Below are 19,849 nucleotides of genomic sequence, written 5' to 3'. Positions count from 1 at the left end.
CTGGTTACACAAAAAAGTGAGACATTACATTTATTTTAAGACAACAAGCTTTCTGCAAACATGCAAATTTTCACCAGTATAAATAAAGTATGGTTGATCGAGACGTGCTTAATATCATGTTACACATTCCCAGGTGTGTGACGTTTCTGATGTTTAATAACAGCTGATTTATCTCTAAAAGATTTGCCACACTCAGAGCATAAGAACGGTCTCTCACCTGTATGTATTCTCACATGTGTAACAAGAGCCGACTTGTGTGTAAAACATTTCCCACACTCAGTGCATAGAAATGGTTTCTCACCTGTGTGAATTCGCTCATGTATAACAAGATGTGGCTCCCGCGTAAAACATCTCCCACAAAAAGAGCATGGAAATAGTTTCTCACCTGTATGTATTCTCTCATGTATAACAAGAGCTGACTTGCGTGTAAAACATTTCCCACACTGGGAGCATGGAAATGGTCTCTCACCTGTGTGTATTCTCTGATGTATAACAAGAGCAGACTTGCATATAAAACATTTCCCACACTCAGGACATGGAAATGGCTTCTCACCTGTGTGCCTTCTCTCGTGTCTAACAAGAGCTGATTTCTCTTTAAAACATCTCCCACACTCAGAACATCGAAATGGCTTCTCACTTTTGTGACTTCTCTCATGTCTAACAGCAGCTGACTTTTCTGTAAAACATTTCCCACACTCAGAGCATGGAAATTGTTTCTCACCAGTGTGAGTTCTCTGATGTCTAACAAGAGCTGATTTCTCTGTAAAACATTTCCCACACTCAGGACACGAGAATGGCTTCTCACCTGTGTGATTTCGCTCATGTACAACAAGATGTGATTCCCGTGTAAAACATTTCCCACACTCAGAACATGAAAATGGCTTCACACCTGTATGTAATCTCTCATGTCTAAGACAATCTGATTTGTGTGCAAAACATTTCCCACACTCAGAGCATGAAAATGGGCGCTCACCTGTATGTAATCTCACATGTATAACAAGAGCTGATTTCTCCGTATAGCTTTTTCCACACTCAGAGCAGGCAAATGGTTTCTCAGCTATGTGGATTCGCTGATGTTTAACAAGTTTTGATTTCTCTATAAAGCATTTCCCACACTGAGAGCATGAATATGGCTTCTCACTTGCATGTATTCTCTCATGTATAACAAGATCATATTTCCGTGTAAAAAGTTTTCCACACTCAGAGCATGGAAATGGCCTCTCACCTGTGTGATTTCTTTGATGTATGACAAGATATGATTTCTGTGTAAAACATTTCCCACACTCAGAGCATGAAAATGGTTTCTCACCTGTGTGATTTCTCTCATGTATAGCAAGAATTGATTTCTGTGTAAAACATTTCCCACATTCAGAACACGGAAATGGCTTCACACCTGTGTGACTTGTCTCATGTCTAACAAGATGCGATTTCCGTGTAAAACATTTCCCACACTCAGAGCACGGAAATGGCCTCTCACCTGTGTGAATTCTCTGATGTTTAACAAGATTTGATTTATGTGTGAAAGATTTCCCGCAATGAGAACATGGAAATGGCTGTTTACTTGTGTGACTTATCTCATGTGTAACAACATTTGATTTCTCTGTAAAACATTTCCCCCTCCCACCTGGCATTGTGTTCTGTGTCAAACATCTGGAATCTATAGAACAAGGAAATCTTTTATCTGCTATTAGACCTGTACCAATATCAGGGTAATCGGAAGAATATCCCCTCTGATTGCAGAGACCAGATGACACATCCGCACCGTGATATATAAGTAGGGCATGAGGGTTTTCTCCAGCGGAATCTTGTGTGATGTCATCATCTTCTATTTTATATTCTGAAAATGAAATTACATTTTCTCCTGAGACAATCCTTCTGTTACATCCATCTGTTGGGAATAAGTGTTACAATTTAGGATCAAGATTTTGGGAAATGTTCCCAAATAAACATCATATGTTTCAATTGAAGATGTTTTACAGCACAACGTGTCATTTAAAAACTGATATTATAAGCTGTAATATACACTCTTGTGCTACAAAAATGGAGACACTAATGTGGTAACATGCAAGTCCTGCTGATTCTCATGTCGTTGAAGCTTCCAAACAATACACAGCTTCCGGCAACACAGCTTTCAAAATCCGGACACGCCCCTCTCCAAGCACCTGTTCCTTTTTAAAACCGCACGGAAACATGACTAAGGGCATGTCTGTTCCAGATGAGCATGCTGGGAGGTGTACTGAAACTGGTCAATAACTGCTGGAGACACAAAGTCTCAGCACTACCCCTGCCCAGAGGAGACCACCCAGAGCGGCATAGTAAACTAAGACGCCCTCCACAACAACTGAAACCCTCACAGTTGGCACTAGGGCTCATTTATTTCTCACATACAAGTAACTCCTATAGGTATTACCAGATTATTCTTTTTTACATAAACCCTTCCGATAAAATGTTCAGAGTCTTGAATCATTTTCATTGTATTTGTCTGTAGATTACATCTAAATGTACAGTATGAATTTATAATAATGCTCAATATTGTTCTCAATGAGGCCTGTTGTCAAGAGGTTCTCCATCAGGACAGTCATCCTCGTTTCTTGACTTAGAACTGTATCTCCTCATGAGTTCCTCTACAATGGCCATTAAACCTTCTGTGAGTCTCCTCCTCTGATACCAAGGAGAACCTCTCCAATGTCCAATAAACCAGGTGTGGGTCTCCTCCTCATACTCATGAGTTTCTCTACAATAACATTTAAACCGTGTGTGGGTCTCCTCCTCTGATACTCATGAATTCCTCTACAATGACCATTAAACTGTGTATGGGTCTCCTCCTCTGATACTCATGAGTTCCTCTACAATGACCATTAAACCATGTGTGGGCCTCCTCCTCTGATACTAATAGGTTCCTCTACAATGGCCATTAAACCATGTGTGGGCCTCCTCCTCTGATACTAATAAGTTCCTCTACAATGGCCAATAAACAGTTTGTGGGTCTCCTCCTCTGATACTCATGAGTTCCTCTACAATGGCCATTAAACCATGTGTGAGCCTCCTCCTCTGATACTAATAAGTTCCTCTACAATGGCCATTAAACCATGTGTGGGCCTCCTCCTCTGATACTAATAAGTTCCTCTACAATGGCCAATAAACCGTTTGTGGGTCTCCTCCTCTGATACTAATAAGTTCCTCTACAATGGCCAATAAACAGTTTGTGGGTCTCCTCCTCTGATACACATGAATTCCTCTACAATGGCCAATAAACCGTGTGTGGGTCTCCTCCTCTGATACTAATAAGTTCCTCTACAATGGCCAATAAACCGTTTGTGGGTCTCCTCCTCTGATACACATGAATTCCTCTACAATGGCCATTAAACTGTGTGTGGGTCTCCTCCTCTGATACTTATGAGTTCCTCTGCAATGACATTTAAACCGTGTGTGGATCTCCTCCTCTGATACTCATGAATTCCTCTACAATGGCCAATTAACCGTGTGTGGGTCTCCTCCTCTGATACTCATGAGTTCCTCTACAATGACCATAAACCGTGTGTGGGTCTCCTCCTCTGATACTCATGAGTTCCTCTACAATGGCCATTAAACCGTGTGTGGGTCTCCTCTTCTGATACCCAGGAGATCCTCTCCAATGCACAATAAACCGTGTGTGGGTCTCCTCTTCTGATACCCAGGAGATCCTCTCCAATGCACAATAAACCGTGTGTGGGTCTCCTCTTCTGAAACCCAGGAGAACCTCTGAAACGGCTTTTACACGCTTGAAGGTTACAGTTGTGTTTACTAAACAATTGTTTGGCTACTGGTGTGAGAGGACTGACGTTAATATCATCCTTTGTGGCACTACGTATTGTGCCTGCAAGTTCCAATATTCCTTATGCCACATGAAAATTCCAGGTGATCTACAACCTCTGATGTTTTGTAATGTACATATTGGTCTTAACTGATCATTCTTTATTGTATTTGTCTTGACACAGTTTGGGTTGTACCATGTTGACTGTACATTGCTCACACTTACATGAACCAGGATTTAGTTGAGGTGTGTTAAGTTTTCGGATGTGACAATAATTATTATTTCGTTTCCTTGATCTCGACCAGCTGATGGTTGTATCTCCACGACTTCATCTTCATAAAGTAGGCGCCAGTGGTTCAGTAATATCTTTCTGAGTCACCCATCTTTATAGAATGTGGCCACAAATCGGATCGGGTAGCATTTGTCAGCTGTAGGGATGAGTTTGGAGCATGGAGCCCCTGAGTTGGTGAGTTCTGGTGGCTTTAGGGCAACACATACATTGGGCATCTTACTTATTGACTTATTAACATTTACGAAAACTTCAGCCTCCCAATAGTGTTGTGCCTTGGGGTTGGTGGCCTGTGTCACCTTGACGTTGGTTGGTGGGCCCATATTTTTTGGCCAAAAGCACCTCAACTGTCTTTCTTTCTGTTTAGTTATACCTTGCAATAATGTCAATGGTAAAAGCCGTGATTCCCCTCCATCTATGTCCAGCCAGCATAAAAGTCAGTGGAGAACAGACGTCATTGTGCCATCATTCAGTAGTGTCCAGAATCCAATGAGTCATTATGCTAACAATGCTTCCAGGACAACCGGACGATCTGTCCTTCAGGAACTACAAGGCGATAAGTAACTCACCAGACTGACCTAACTTTGCATATTGTATTCGAGGTGGAATGAAGATTCAGACAAACCTGAGATTTTAGGCTTTGCGTTGGTGGGGGATAAGAAGGGCTACTGGAGACCACTGCAGTCAGTGATCATCTCTCCTGGTGGCTAGAAAGTTGGATGTTGTGCTTGGCCAATAAGCCATGTGGTACAAGTTACTTTGGAGTTAGTTGGACAGGTATGGAACCCTTATCCTGGTCACCATATTGTGGACAGTCATGAGACTTTGCGAGACTCCGCTGCTATTGCAGAGTATTGTTGTTGGGCAACTTGTCCTTAGACATGAACCAAATTTCAAGTTTCCAGCTATCTCCAGGACTGAATGATCCAAAAGCCCCATACCCTCACAGCAGGTGACCGGTTACTGCTGTGAGTTCCAAGTGATATACTGTAAGCAGAATCTACAGTCAGGGAGAGTCAGTATTACCCCCACCACGAGAGACCACAGACACTACTGACAGCAAGAGCTGATCCAATTAGGACTTCGCATGACACTGGTCATTTACATGGGGCATACTGTACATATCCCGTAGCACTTTATAGAGAATATCTGCCCATACGCATCAATTCCAGTTTTCAGTGGTAGACAGTTAACCAGCTGGTAGATTTGTAGATTCTGGGAGAAAACCGGAGCATCCAGAGAAAAACCAAAAGATGGACAGAGAGAACATACAAACACCACACATAAAGGGGCATGATTGAACTTGAACTAAAAACCTACCATGCTTACCATTACACCAACTGTGCTGCCCACTGTTGTAAAATGAACAGGAGACGTAGTATAAAATGGCTTATTATATGTTAAAGAGTGTGGGGAGGAGACTGGTCAGATCTCTGGGCTGGTAACACACAGTGACATGATGTGAGGGGAGAGCAGGCGTATAATAGGGGCTGATGGCACCGGATGTATGAGATACACCAGAGAGTGCGGGGAGGAGACTGGTCAGATCTCTGGGCTGGTAACACACAGTGACATGATGTGAGGAAGAGAGCAGGAGTATAATAGGGGATGATGGCTCCTGATGTATGACATACACCAAAGAGTGCGGGGAGGAGACTGGTCAGATCTCTGGGCTGGTAACACACAGTGACATGATGTGAGGGGGAGAGCAGGAGTATAATAGGGGCTGATGGCTGCTGATGTATGAGATACACCAGAGAGTGCGGGGAGGAGACTGGTCAGATCTCTGGGCTGGTAACACACAGTGACATGATGTGAGAGGGAGAGCAGGAGTATAATAGGGGCTGATGGCTCCTGATGTATGATATACACCAGAGAGTGCGGGGAGGAGACTGGTCAGATCTCTGGGCTGGTAACACACAGTGACATGATGTGAGGGGGAGAGCAGGAGTATAATAGGGGCTGATGGCTGTTGATGTATGAGATACACCAGAGAGTGCGGGGAGGAGACTGGTCAGATCTCTGGGCTGGTAACACACAGTGACATGATGTGAGGGGGAGAGCAGGAGTATAATAGGGGCTGATGGCACCTGATGTATGAGATACACCAGAGAGTGCGGGGAGGAGACTGGTCAGATCTCAGGGCTGGTAACACACAGTGACATGATGTGAGAGGGAGAGCAGGAGTATAATAGGGGCTGATGGCTCCTGATGTATGAGATACACCAGAGAGTGCGGGGAGGAGACTGGTCAGATCTCTGGGCTGGTAACACACAGTGACATGATGTGAGGGGGAGAGCAGGAGTATAATAGGGGCTGATGGCTCCTGATGTATGAGATACACCAGAGAGTGCGGGAGGAGACTGGTCAGATCTCTGGTAACACACAGTGACATGATGTGAGGGGGAGTGCAGGAGTATAATAGGGGCTGAAGGCTCCTGATGTATGAGATACACCAGAGAGTGCAGGGAGGAGACTGGTCAGATCTCTGGGCTGGTAACACACAGTGACATGATGTGAGGGGGAGAGCAGGAGTATAATAGGGGCTGATGGCTGCTGATGTATGAGATACACCAGAGAGTGCGGGGAGGAGACTGGTCAGATCTCTGGGCTGGTAACACACAGTGACATGATGTGAGAGGGAGAGCAGGAGTATAATAGGGGCTGATGGCTCCTGATGTATGAGATACACCAGAGAGTGCGGGGAGGAGACTGGTCAAATCTCTGGGCTGGTAACACACAGTGACATGATGTGAGGGGGAGAGCAGGAGTATAATAGGGGCTGATGGCTGCTGATGTATGAGATACACCAGAGAGTGCGGGGAGGAGACTGGTCAGATCTCTGGGCTGATAACACACAGTAACAAGATGTGAGGGGGAGAGCAGGAGTATAATAGGGGCTGATGGTTCCTGATGTATGAGATACACCAGAGAGTGCGGGGAGGAGACTGGTCAGATCTCTGGGCTGGTAACACACAGGGACATGATGTGAGGGGGAGAGCAGGAGTATAATAGGGGCTGATGGCTCCTGATGTATGAGATATACCAGAGAGTGCGGGGAGGAGACTGGTCAAATCTCTGGGCTGGTAACACACAGTGACATGATGTGAGGGGGAGAGCAGGAGTATAATAGGGGCTGATGGCTCCTGATGTATGAGATACACCATAGAGTGCGGAGAGGAGACTGGTCAGATCTCTGGGCTGGTAACACACAGGGACATGATGTGAGGGGGAGAGCAGGAGAATAATAGGGGCTGATGGCTCCTGATGTATTTGATACGACAGAGAGTGCGGGGAGGAGACTGGTCAGATCTCTGGGCTGGTAACACACAATGACATGATGTGAGGGGAGAGCAGGAGTATAATAGGGGCTGATGGCTCCTGATGTATGAGATACACCAGAGAGTGTGGGAGGAGACTGGTCAGATCTCTGGGCTGGTAACACACAGTGACAAGATGTGAGGGGGATAGCAGGAGTATAATAGGGGCTGATGGCTCCTGATGTAGGAGATACACCAGAGAGTGCGGGGAGGAGACTGGTCAGATCTCTGGGCTGGTAACACACAGTGACATGATGTGAGGGGGAGAGCAGGAGTATAATAGGGGCTGATGGCACCTGATGTATGAGATACACCAGAGAGTGTGGGGAGGAGACTGGTCAGATCTCTGGGCTGGTAACATACAGTGACATGATGTGAGGGAGAGAGCAGGAGTATAATAGGGGCTGATGGTTCCTGATGTATGAGATACACCAGAGAGTGCAGGGAGGAGACTGGTCAGATCTCTGGGCTGGTAACACACAGTAACATGATGTAAGTGGGAGAGCAGGAGTATAATAGGGGCTGATGGCTCCTGATGTATGAGATACACCAGAGAGTGCGGGGAGGAGACTGGTCAGATCTCTGGGCTGGTAACACACAGTGACACGATGTGAGGGGGAGAGCAGGAGTATAATAGGGGCTGATGGCTCCTGATGTATGAGATACACCAGAGAGTGCGGCGAGGAGACTGGTCAGATCTCTGGGCTGGTAACACACAGTGACATGATGTGAGGGGGAGAGCAGGAGTATAATAGGGGCTGATGGCTCCTGATGTATGAGATACACCAGAGAGTGCGGGGAGGAGACTGGTCAGATCTCTGGGCTGGTAACACACAGTGACATGATGTGAGGGGGAGAGCAGGAGTATAATAGGGGCTGATGGATCCTGATGTATGAGATACACCAGAGAGTGTGGGGAGGAGACTGGTCAGATCTCTGGGCTGGTAACATACAGTGACATGATGTGAGGGGGAGAGCAGGAGTATAATAGGGGCTGATGGTTCCTGATGTATAAAATACACCAGAGAGTGCGGGGAGGAGACTGGTCAGATCTCGGGGCTGGTAACACACAATGACATGATGTGAGGGGGAGAGCAGGAGTATAATAGGGGCTGATGGCTACTGATGTATGAGATACACCAGAGAGTGCGGGGAGTAGACTGGTCAGATCTCTGGGCTGGTAACACACAGGGACATGATGTGAGGGGGAGAGCAGGAGTATAATAGGGGCTGATGGCTCATGATGTATGAGATACACTAGAGAGTGTGGGGAGGAGACTGGTCAGATCTCTGGGCTGGTAACATACAGTGACATGATGTGAGGGAGAGAGCAGGAGTATAATAGGGGCTGATGGTTCCTGATGTATGAGATACACCAGAGAGTGCGGGGAGGAGACTGGTCAGATCTCTGGGCTGGTAACACACAGTGACATGATGTAAGTGGGAGAGCAGGAGTATAATAGGGGCTGATGGCTCCTGATGTATGAGATACACCAGAGAGTGCGGGGAGGAGACTGGTCAGATCTCTGGGCTGGTAACATACAGTGACATGATGTGAGGGAGAGAGCAGGAGTATAATAGGGGCTGATGGTTCCTGATGTATAAAATACACCAGAGATTGCGAGGAGGAGACTGGTCAGATCTCTGGGCTGGTAACACACAGTGACATGATGTGAGGGGAGAGCAGGAGTATAATAGGGGCTTATGGCTCCTGATGTATGAGATACACCATAGAGTGCGGGGATGAGACTGGTCAGATCTCTGGGCTGGTAACACACAGGGACATGATGTGAGGGGGAGAGCAGGAGTATAATAGGGGCTGATGGCTCCTGATGTATGAGATACACCAGAGAGTGCGAGGAGGAGACTGGTCAGATCTCTGGGCTGGTAACATACAGTGACATGATGTGAGGGGAGAGCAGGAGTATAATAGGGGCTGATGGCTCCTGATGTATGAGATACACCAGAGAGTGCGAGGAGGAGACTGGTCAGATCTCTGGGCTGGTAACACACAGTGACATGATGTGAGGGGAGAGCAGGAGTATAATAGGGGCTGATGGCTCCTGATGTATGAGATACACCAGAGAGTGCGGGGATGAGACTGGTCAGATCTCTGGGCTGGTAACACACAGGGACATGATGTGAGGGGGAGAGAAGGAGTATAATAGGGGCTGATGGCTCCTGATGTATGAGATACACCAGAGAGTGCGGGGATGAGACTGGTCAGATCTCTGGGCTGGTAACACACAGTGACATGATGTGAGGGGGAGAGCAGGAGTATAATTGGGGCTGATGGCTCCTGATGTATGAGATACACCAGAGAGTGCGTGGAGGAGACAGGTCAGATCTCTGGGCTGGTAACACACAGTGACATGATGTGAGGGGGAGAGCAGGAGTATAACAGGGGCTGATGGCTCCTGATGTATGAGATACACCAGAGAGTGCGGGTAGGAGACTGGTCAGATCTCTGGGCTGGTAACACACAGTGACATGATGTGAGGGGAGAGCAGGAGTATAATAGGGGCTGATGTCTCCTGATGTATGAGATACACCAGAGAGTGCGGGGAGGAGACTGGTCAGATCTCTGGGCTGGTAACACAGTGACATGATGTAAGGGGGGAGCAGAAGTATAATAGGGGCTGATGGCTCCTGATGTATGAGATACACCAGAGAGTGCGGGTAGGAGACTGGTCAGATCTCTGGGCTGGTAACACACAGTGACATGATGTGAGGGGGAGAGCAGGAGTATAATAGGGGCTGATGGATCCTGATGTATGAGATACACCAGAGAGTGCAGGGAGGAGACTGGTCAGATCTCTGGGCTGGTAACACACAGTGACATGATGTGAGGGGGAGAGCCGGAGTATAATAGGGGCTGATGGCTGCTGATGTATGAGATACACCAGAGAGTTCGGGGAGGAGACTGGTCAGATCTCTGGGCTGGTAACACACAGTGACATGATGTGAGGGGGAGAGAAGGAGTATAATAGGGGCTGATGGCTCCTGATGTATGAGATACACCAGAGAGTGCGGGAGGAGACTGGTCAGATCCCTGGGCTGGTAACACACAGTGACATGATGTGAGGGGGAGAGCAGGAGTATAATAGGGGCTGATGGCTCCTGATGTATGAGATACACCATAGAGTGCGGGGATGAGACTGGTCAGATCTCTGGGCTGGTAACACACAGGGACATGATGTGAGGGGGAGAGCAGGAGTATAATAGGGGCTGATGGCTCCTGATGTATGAGATACACCAGAGAGTGCGGGGAGGAGACTGGTCAGATCTCTGGTCTCTTAACATACAGTGACATGATGTGAGGGGGAGAGCAGGAGTATAATAGGGGCTGATGGCTGCTGATGTATGAGATACAGCAGAGAGTGCGGGAGGAGACTGGTCAGATCTCTGGGCTGTAACACACAGTGACATGATGTAAGGGGGGAGCAGAAGTATAATAGGGGCTGATGGCTCCTGATGTATGAGATACACCAGAGAGTGCGGGTAGGAGACTGGTCAGATCTCTGGGCTGGTAACACACAGTGACATGATGTGAGGGGGAGAGCAGGAGTATAATAGGGGCTGATGGATCCTGATGTATGAGATACACCAGAGAGTGCAGGGAGGAGACTGGTCAGATCTCTGGGCTGGTAACACACAGTGACATGATGTGAGGGGGAGAGCCGGAGTATAATAGGGGCTGATGGCTGCTGATGTATGAGATACACCAGAGAATGCGGGGAGGAGACTGGTCAGATCTCTGAGCTGGTAACACACAGTGACATGATGTGAGGGGGAGAGAGCAGGAGTATAATAGGGGCTGATGGCTCCTGATGTATGAGATACACCAGAGAGTTCGGGGAGGAGACTGGTCAGATCTCTGGGCTGGTAACACACAGTGACATGATGTGAGGGGGAGAGAAGGAGTATAATAGGGGCTGATGGCTCCTGATGTATGAGATACACCAGAGAGTGCGGGAGGAGACTGGTCAGATCCCTGGGCTGGTAACACACAGTGACATGATGTGAGGGGGAGAGCAGGAGTATAATAGGGGCTGATGGCTCCTGATGTATGAGATACACCATAGAGTGCGGGGATGAGACTGGTCAGATCTCTGGGCTGGTAACACACAGGGACATGATGTGAGGGGGAGAGCAGATTTTCCACTTTAGATTGTACTAAAAGGGTGTAGGAAAAGAAATTGTTATAGTGACTGTACAAGAATAATGTATTACTCACCTGTGCTGATATCTGTAGGGATTTCCTCCTCCTTACACTGCTGATCACCCCTCACATACATCTCTTCTCCTCCCTCTGTATCTTCTGACTTCATATCAGTCTCATACGTGTCTTCTTCTCCCTCTGAATATTCTGCCTTTATTTCAGTCACATATATCTCTTCTTCTCCCTCTGTATCTTCTGATTTCATATCAGTCACATACGTCTCTTCTCCTCCCTCTGTATCTTCTATTTTTATCACAGTCAGGCCTTCACCCTAAATTAAGGACAACACATTAACACACACAGCTCCTGTACAGATCATATAGTGACAGTCACTGTGGTATATTGGCGAGACCCTAAATTCCACCTACCTGATCGTCCTGTGGGATCCTGAGATTCTCCTCTGTGCAATCCTGTGAATACAGAGGACGGGGACATCTCTCTGGGGTATTCCTGTTACTGGGCCCATCTGTAGGAGATACGCAGTGACTGAGGACATTGTATATATGTGATTATCCTGGGAATACAGAGGACGGGGACATCTCTCTGGGGTATTCCTGTTACTGGGCCCATCTGTAGGAGACACGCAGTGACTGAGGACATGGTGTATATGTGATTATCCTGGGAATACAGAGGACGGGGACATCTCTCTGGGGTATTCCTGTTACTGGGCCCATCTGTAGGAGACACGCAGTGACTGAGGACATGGTATATATGTGATTATCCTGGGAATACAGAGGACGGGGACATCTCTATGGGGTATTCCTGTTACTGGGCCCATCTATAGGAGACACACAGTGACTGAGGACATGGTATATATGTGATTATCAGATGCTGGGTGTATATAGGGGACCCCCATACCTGCTCTCCCCTGTAGAATAAATGTCTCCTCTTACCCAGTGATGTGAGGGGCCGGTGATTCTCCATCATCACGTCCTTGTACAGACCCCTGTATTCCTCTATATACTCCCCCTCCTGCATGGAGAGATAGACAGTGACACCTTATAGGAACCTGACACACACAATGATACAGTCAACACCCAGACACATCCCCCCGGTGTTACTGTATAACGTCCCATTCCCAGCAGTCACCTCTCCCGTCACATCCCCCGGTGTTACTGTATAACGTTCCATTCCCAGCAGGCACCTCTCCTGTCACATCCCCCGGTGATACTGTATAACGTCCCATTCCCAGCAGTCACCGCTCCGGTCACATCCCCCGGTGTTACTGTATAACGTCCCATTCCCAGCAGTCACCTCTCCGGTCACATCCCCGGTGTTACTGTATAACGTCCAATTTACAGCAGTCACCTCTCCGGTCACATCCCCCGGTGTTACTGTATAATGTCCCATTCCCAGCAGTCACCTCTCCGGTCACATTCCCCGATGTTACTGTATAATGTCCCATTCCCAGCAGTCACCTCTCCTGTCACATCCCCCTGTGTTACTGTATAACGTCCCATTCCCAGCAGTCACCTCTCCGGTCACATCCCCCAGTGTTACTGTATAATGTCCCATTCCCAGCAGTCACCTCTCCAGTCACATCCCCCCGGTGTTACTGTATAACGTCCCATTCCCAGCAGTCACCTCTCCGGTCACATCCCCCGGTGTTACTGTATAACGTCCAATTTACAGCAGTCACCTCTCCGGTCACATTCCCCGGTGTTACTGTATAATGTCCCATTCCCAGCAGTCACCTCTCCGGTCACATCCCCCGGTGTTACTGTGTAACGTCCCATTCACAGCAGTCACCTCTCCGGTCACATCCCCCAGTGTTACTGTATAACGTCCCATTCCCAGCAGTCACCTCTCCGGTCACATCCCCCGGTGTTACTGTATAACGTCCCATTCCCAGCAGTCACCTCTCCGGTCACATCCCCCGGTGTCACTATATAACGTCCCATTCACAGCAGTCACCTCTCCGGTCACATCCCCCGGTGATACTGTATAACGTCCCATTCCCAGCAGTCACCTCTCCGGTCACATCCCCGGTGTTACTGTATAACGTCCCATTCCCAGCAGTCACCTCTCCGGTCACATCCTCCGGTGTTACTGTATAACGTCCCATTCCCAGCAGTCACCTCTCCGGTCACATCCCCGGTGTTACTGTATAACGTCCCATTCCCAGCAGTCACCTCTCTGGTCACATCCCCCGGTGTTACTGTATAACGTCCCATTCCCAGCAGTCACGTCTCCGGTCACATCCCCCGGTGTTACTGTATAACGTCCCATTCCCAGCAGTCACCTCTCCTGTCACATCCCCCGGTGTTACTGTATAACATCCCATTCCCAGCAGTCACCTCTCCGGTCACATCCCCCGGTGTTACTGTATAAGGTCCCATTCCCAGCAGTCACCTCTCCGGTCACATCCCCCGGTGTTACTGTATAAGGTCCCATTCCCAGCAGTCACCTCTCCGGTCACATTCCCCGGTGTTACTGTATAACGTCCCATTCCCAGCAGTCACCTCTCCGGTCACATCCCCCGGTGTTACTGTATAACGTCCCATTCCCAGCAGTCACCTCTCCTGTCACATCCCCCGGTGTTACTGTATAACATCCCATTCCCAGCAGTCACCTCTCCGGTCACATCCCCCGGTGTTACTGTATAATGTCCCATTCCCAGCAGTCACCTCTCCGGTCACATCCCCCGGTGTTACTATATAACGTCCCATTCCCAGCAGTCACCTCTCCGGTCACATCCCACAGTGTTACTGTATAACGTTCCATTCCCAGCAGTCACCTCTCCAGTCACATCCCACCGGTGTTACTGTATAACGTCCCATTCCCAGCAGTCACCTCTCAGGTCACATCCCCCGATGTTACTATATAACGTCCCATTCCCAGCAGTCACCGCTCCGGTCACATCCCTGTATTATTTCTATTGATATAAGTGATGTCACTGTCACCTCCCTGGTCACGTCCCTGTATTATTACTATAGATATAAGTGATGTCACTGTCACCTCCCCGGTCACATCCCTGTATTATTACTATATTTAAGTGATATCACTGTCACCTCCCCGGTCACATCCCTGTATTATTACTATAGATATAAGTGATGTCACCTCCCTGTATTATTACTATAGATAGAAGTGATGTCACTGTCACCTCCCCGGTCACGTCCCTGTATTATTACTATAGATATAAGTGATGTCACTGTCACCTCCCTGTATTATTACTATAGATATAAGTTATGTCACTGTCACCTCCCTGGTCACGTCCCTGTATTATTACTATAGATATAAGTGATGTCACTGTCATCTCCCTGGTCACGTCTCTGTATTATTACTATAGATATAAGTGATGTCACTGTCACCTCCCTGTATTATTTCTATAGATATAAATTATGTCACTGTCACCTCCCTGGTCACGTCCCTGTATTATTACTATAGATATAAGTGATGTCACTGTCATCTCCCTGGTCACGTCTCTGTATTATTACTATAGATATAAGTGATGTCACCTCCCCAGTCGCATCTCTGTATAATTACTATAGATATAAGTGATGTCGCTGTCACCACCCCGGTCACTTCCCTGTATTATTACAATAGATATAAGTGATGTCACTGTCACCTCCCCGGTCACATCTCTGTATTATTACTATAGATATAAGTGATGTCACTGTCACCTCCCCAGTCACATCCCTGTATTATTACTATAGATATAAGTGATGTCGCTGTCACCGCCCCGGTCACATCCCTGTATTATTACTATAGATATAAGTGATGTCACTGTCACCTCCCCGGTCACTTTCCTGTATTATTACAATAGATATAAGTGATGTCACTGTCACCTCCCCGGTCACATCTCTGTATTATTACTATAAATATAAGTGATGTCACTGTCACCTCCCCGGTCACGTCCCTGTATTATTACTATAGATATAAGTGATGTCACCGTCACCTCCCCGGTCACGTCCCTGTATTATTACTATAGAAATAAGTGATGTCACTATCACCTCCCCCGGTCACGTCCCTGTATTATTACTATAGAAATAAGTGATGTCACTGTCACCTCCCCCGGTCACGTCCCTGTATTATTACTATAGAAATAAGCGATGTCCCCTACCCAGTCACGTCCCTGTATTATTACTATTGATATAAGTGATGTCACTGTCACCTCCCCAGTCATGTCCCTGTATTATTACTATAGAAATAAGTGATGTCACCTCCCCGGTCACGTCCCTGTATTATTACTATAGATATAAGTGATGTCACTGTCACCTCCCCAGTCACGTCCCTGTATTATTACTATAGGTATAAGTGATGTCACCTCCCCGGTCACGTCCCTGAATTATTACTATGGATATAAGTGATGTCACTGTCACCGCCCCGGTCACGTCCCTGTATTATTACTATAGATATAAATGATGTCACTGTCACCTCCCCGGTCACGTCCCTGTATTATTACTATAGATATAAGTGATGTCACTGTCACCTCCCCGGTCACGTCCCTGTATTATTACTATAGATATAAGTGATGTCACTGTCACGTCCCTGTATTATTACTATAGATATAAGTGATGTCACTGTCACCTCCCCGGTCATGTCCCTGTATTATTACTATAGATATAAGTGATGTCACTGTCACCTCCCTGTATTATTACCATAGATATAAGTGATGTCACTGTCACCTCCCCAGTCACGTCCCTGTATTATTACTATAGATATAAGTGATGTCACTGTCACGTCCCTGTATTATTACTATAGATATAAGTGATGTCACTGTCACCTCCCCAGTCACATCCCTGTATTATTACTATAGATATAAGTGATGTCACTGTCACCTCCCTGTATTATTACTATAGATATAAGTGATGTCACTGTCACCTCCCCGGTCACGTCCCTGTATTATTACTATAGATATAAGTGATGTCACTATCACCTCCCTGTATTATTACTATAGATATAAGTGATGTCAATGTGTGACATGTAACCACAGACCACTCCACGAGTATATTAATAATAATAATAGGTACTTGTTTCCTAGCACGGCCACACCGATTTGCATCGGGGTGGTCGTGTCGGAAAAATCGCGACGGTCGCATCGCATGCGACCAAATCGCATGCGATGCGACCGACGCGATTTTTACATTGAATGAAATGTGAATAGGGTCCCTGGGACCCTATTTTACATTGGCTTCAATGTAAAATATTCCCCAGACCCCCAATTTTACCCCCTCAACGCCACCCCACGATTGACGCCAACCCGAAGCGTGGCGAGCGCAGCGAGCCCGCGAGGGGTGGTGGTGCGCGTCCTCCGACCTTTTCATACCCCTACTATCCACGTCGGTGTGGAGTTGAGAATCTAAAGTGTGGTGAGCGCAGCGAGCCCGAAGCGTGGCGAGCCCCGCGAGGGGACGCGTATAACTTCACAGGTATACGCTGCGCTCGCCACACTTTATATTCTCAACTCCACGCCGACGTGGATAGTAGGGGTATGAAAAGGTCGGAGAACGCGCACCGCCGCCCCTCGTGGGCTCGCTGCGCTCGCCACGCTTCGGGTTGGCGTCAATCGTGGGGTGACGACGGGGCCATATACAATGTGAAATGGGTCATATTGGCCCATTTCACATTGTTTCCTATGTGAGATGGACTTAATCAAGTCCATCTCATCTTGTGCCATTAACTTTAAGGTACACGATGGACGCGATTGTGGCCGTGCTAGGAAACAAGTACCTAATAATATATTATTATTGTTGTTATTTTGAATAACAGGGCACCACAGGCTGCTCCCCCTGTAAAATCAAAATAATAATAACAGGATACCACAGGCTGTTCCCCCTGTAAAATCAAAATAATAATAACAGGACACCACAGGCTGCTCCCCCTGTAAAATCAAAATAATAATAACAAGACACCACAGGCTTATTCCCTTGTATAACAATAATAACAACAGGAAACCACAGGCCGCTCCCCATGTATAGTAGGACACCACAGGCCACTCCTCTTGTATAGTGGGACACTGCATGCTGCCCCCCCTGTATATTAGGACACCACAGGCTGCACCCCATGTACAGTAGGACACCACAGGCTGCTCCCTCTGTATAGTAGGAAACCACAGGCCACTCCCCCTGTATAGCAGGACATCACAGGCCACTCCCCTTGTATAGTAGGACAGCACAGGCCACTCCCCTTGTATAGTAGGACACCACAGGCTGCACCCCATGTACAGTAGGACACCACAGGCTGCTCCCCCTCTATAGTAGGACACCGCAGGTTGCTCCCCCTGTATAGTAGGACACCGCAGGCCGCTCCCCTGTATAGTAGGACACCGCAGGCCGCTCCCCTGTATAGTAGGACACCGCAGGCCACTCCCCTGTATAGTAGGACACCGCAGGCTGCTCCCCTGTATAGTAGGACACCGCAGGCTGTTCCCCCTGTATAGTAGGACACCACAGGCTGCTCCCCCTGTATAGTAGGACACCACAGGCTGCTCCCCCTGTATAGTAGGACACCGTAGGCTGCTCCCCCTGTATAGTAGGACACAGGCCGCTCCCCCTGCACTGTAGGACACCACAGGTTGCTCCCCCTGTAGAATGACACACACACACACACACCACATGCTGCTCCCTCTGTATTTTTGGAAACCAAAGGCCACTCCACCCTTCATAGTAGGACAGTATAGGCCACTCCCTTTGTATAGTCGGAAACCACAGGCCACTCCCCCTGTATACTAGGATACCACATGCTGCTCCCCTGTATAGTGAGACACTACATGCTGCTCCCCCTGTAGAATACCTGCTTCCTCCGGCTTCAGCATCGAATAATGGTTGCTTCAATGAACAATGGAAAGGTCCTTCCTGTGTGTGGAACGCATAACCCGGAAAATGGATGGAACGCAAGGACCGGATGTTGGCTGTAGATCTGTCACTTCATAAATAACTTCCGTTTCTGCGTTCCACGTCTTGTTGCATTTGCGTTCCAACTGGCTTCCGGTTTATGTGTTTGTGCTGGCGGAGATTGTCTTCTACCGCGGCCGCTGCTGTCTGACACCCGGTAACTATATGTATGACTGACACATGGGGGCGTGGCACTGCTCCGGATGGGGCGGGGCCATGGATTACCTCAGGCGCCATCTTTGAGTGTGGAGAGCGCCCATACACATATAACGGGCGGCCTCTGAGCTGGGAGACTCAGGTGAGATCACACATCCCATGTTACATGTTACTTTCTACATAGCTCCCAACGTGACCCCCTCCATGGGAGGTGTTTCCGCACAGGTGACCACAATCATACATCACATTATGAGGGAGGTCCAGAAGCAGAGCATTGTGTCTTGGGATGCCAATCCCGGGGCATTTTTTCAATCCCGGAATTGGGGATTGAAAAATGCCAAATCCCGGGATCGGCTTCCCTAATACAAAAGCCCGCCTGGCCGCCCGCATATTTACTTACAGGTGCGGTACGGGCGGGCGGGTGATGGAGCTGGGCAGATACAGCCAGGGTGTGTTGGCGGGAGGATGCAGCCTGGGTGGGTGGGTGGTTGTCGGGCGATGGTACAAGGGTCCGGGACAGGTAGAGGCGAATGCAGGTTGGGTGGGTGGGAGGGCGGGCGGTGGAATGGCAGCGCGGTGCGCACAGGATGTCGGATGCGGCTGCTGTTGTGTGGCCTGCGCAGCGTGACCTCTGACGTCGTCACGCTGCGCAGAGCCGCACTGCCGGGGACGGCACAAGCTCAGGCGCTGCCCGGCATTGGACTGCGCACAGTCTAATCCCGAAATCCCGAGATTTGAAATTCCAATCCCGGGATTGAAATCCCGGCATTTTAGGTGCCAAATCCCGGGATCCCGCCGATCCCAGGATTGGCCACCCTAATTGTGTCCCTGGGAGTGTATGACATGATTATATATATATATATATATATATATATATATATTATATATCTTTTCTTCAGGAGACGTCAGGGGCCACAGGGCTAATGCTGGGTAGTGAGCGGGAGAGCGACTGTTCCAGCACTGGAGAGGTTAAACTTATCTGCCGCTCCCAGGCAGGCTCCTCCCCTCCTCTGCCCCGCCTCCAGGCCCAGCTACTTCAGCCAACGTGCACCACAGAGAGGGGCTGCTTTATGCAGCCGTACGTCTTCATTTTTTCATTTTTATTTTACACTGCAGTGTCAGTGACAAGGGCTGGGGGTCTTACAGACACATGCGCTGCTGGCCCATCACCCGGGCCCGGCAGCTCCCGGGTGTGTGACAGTGGCTGGCCCCCAAGTGGCACCTGGAGGACAG

General features: G+C 48.3%; 1 protein-coding gene across 1 annotated transcript; it reads right to left on the bottom strand.

Annotated features, from left to right (window-relative positions):
- Positions 1 to 6: 6 nt before the first annotated feature.
- On the bottom strand, positions 7 to 18,609 carry LOC146009815 (uncharacterized). Its single transcript, XM_083150317.1, has 5 exons — positions 18,360 to 18,609; positions 12,518 to 12,596; positions 11,993 to 12,090; positions 11,640 to 11,895; positions 7 to 1,888 (listed from the first exon to the last, which is right to left on the bottom strand). The coding sequence occupies exons 2-5, from the start codon at positions 12,549 to 12,551 to the stop codon at positions 120 to 122; spliced, it is 2,157 nt and encodes a 718-aa protein (XP_083006443.1). The 5' UTR covers positions 12,552 to 12,596; positions 18,360 to 18,609; the 3' UTR covers positions 7 to 119.
- Between the last annotated feature and the right edge of the window lie 1,240 nt (positions 18,610 to 19,849).

The sequence above is a fragment of the Crinia signifera genome, chromosome 6 (genome assembly GCF_055691185.1).
Source record: "Crinia signifera chromosome 6, ASM5569118v1, whole genome shotgun sequence".
In the NCBI taxonomy this organism is placed as follows: Eukaryota; Metazoa; Chordata; class Amphibia; order Anura; family Myobatrachidae; genus Crinia; species Crinia signifera.
The sequence above is the reverse complement of the archived record's forward strand: the minus strand, read 5'-3'. Positions and strand labels throughout refer to the sequence as shown.

Excerpts from the sequence above, each read along its gene's own strand:
- LOC146009815 (XM_083150317.1), bottom strand. The coding sequence starts at position 12,551 with ATGATGGAGAATCACCGGCCCCTCACATCACTGG. Across the intron at positions 12,091-12,517 it reads CCGGCCCCTCACATCACTGG|ATGGGCCCAGTAACAGGAAT; the intron begins GTAAGAGGAGAC and ends TATCTCCTACAG. Across the intron at positions 1,889-11,639 it reads CCCTACAGATATCAGCACAG|ATGGATGTAACAGAAGGATT; the intron begins GTGAGTAATACA and ends TATTCCCAACAG.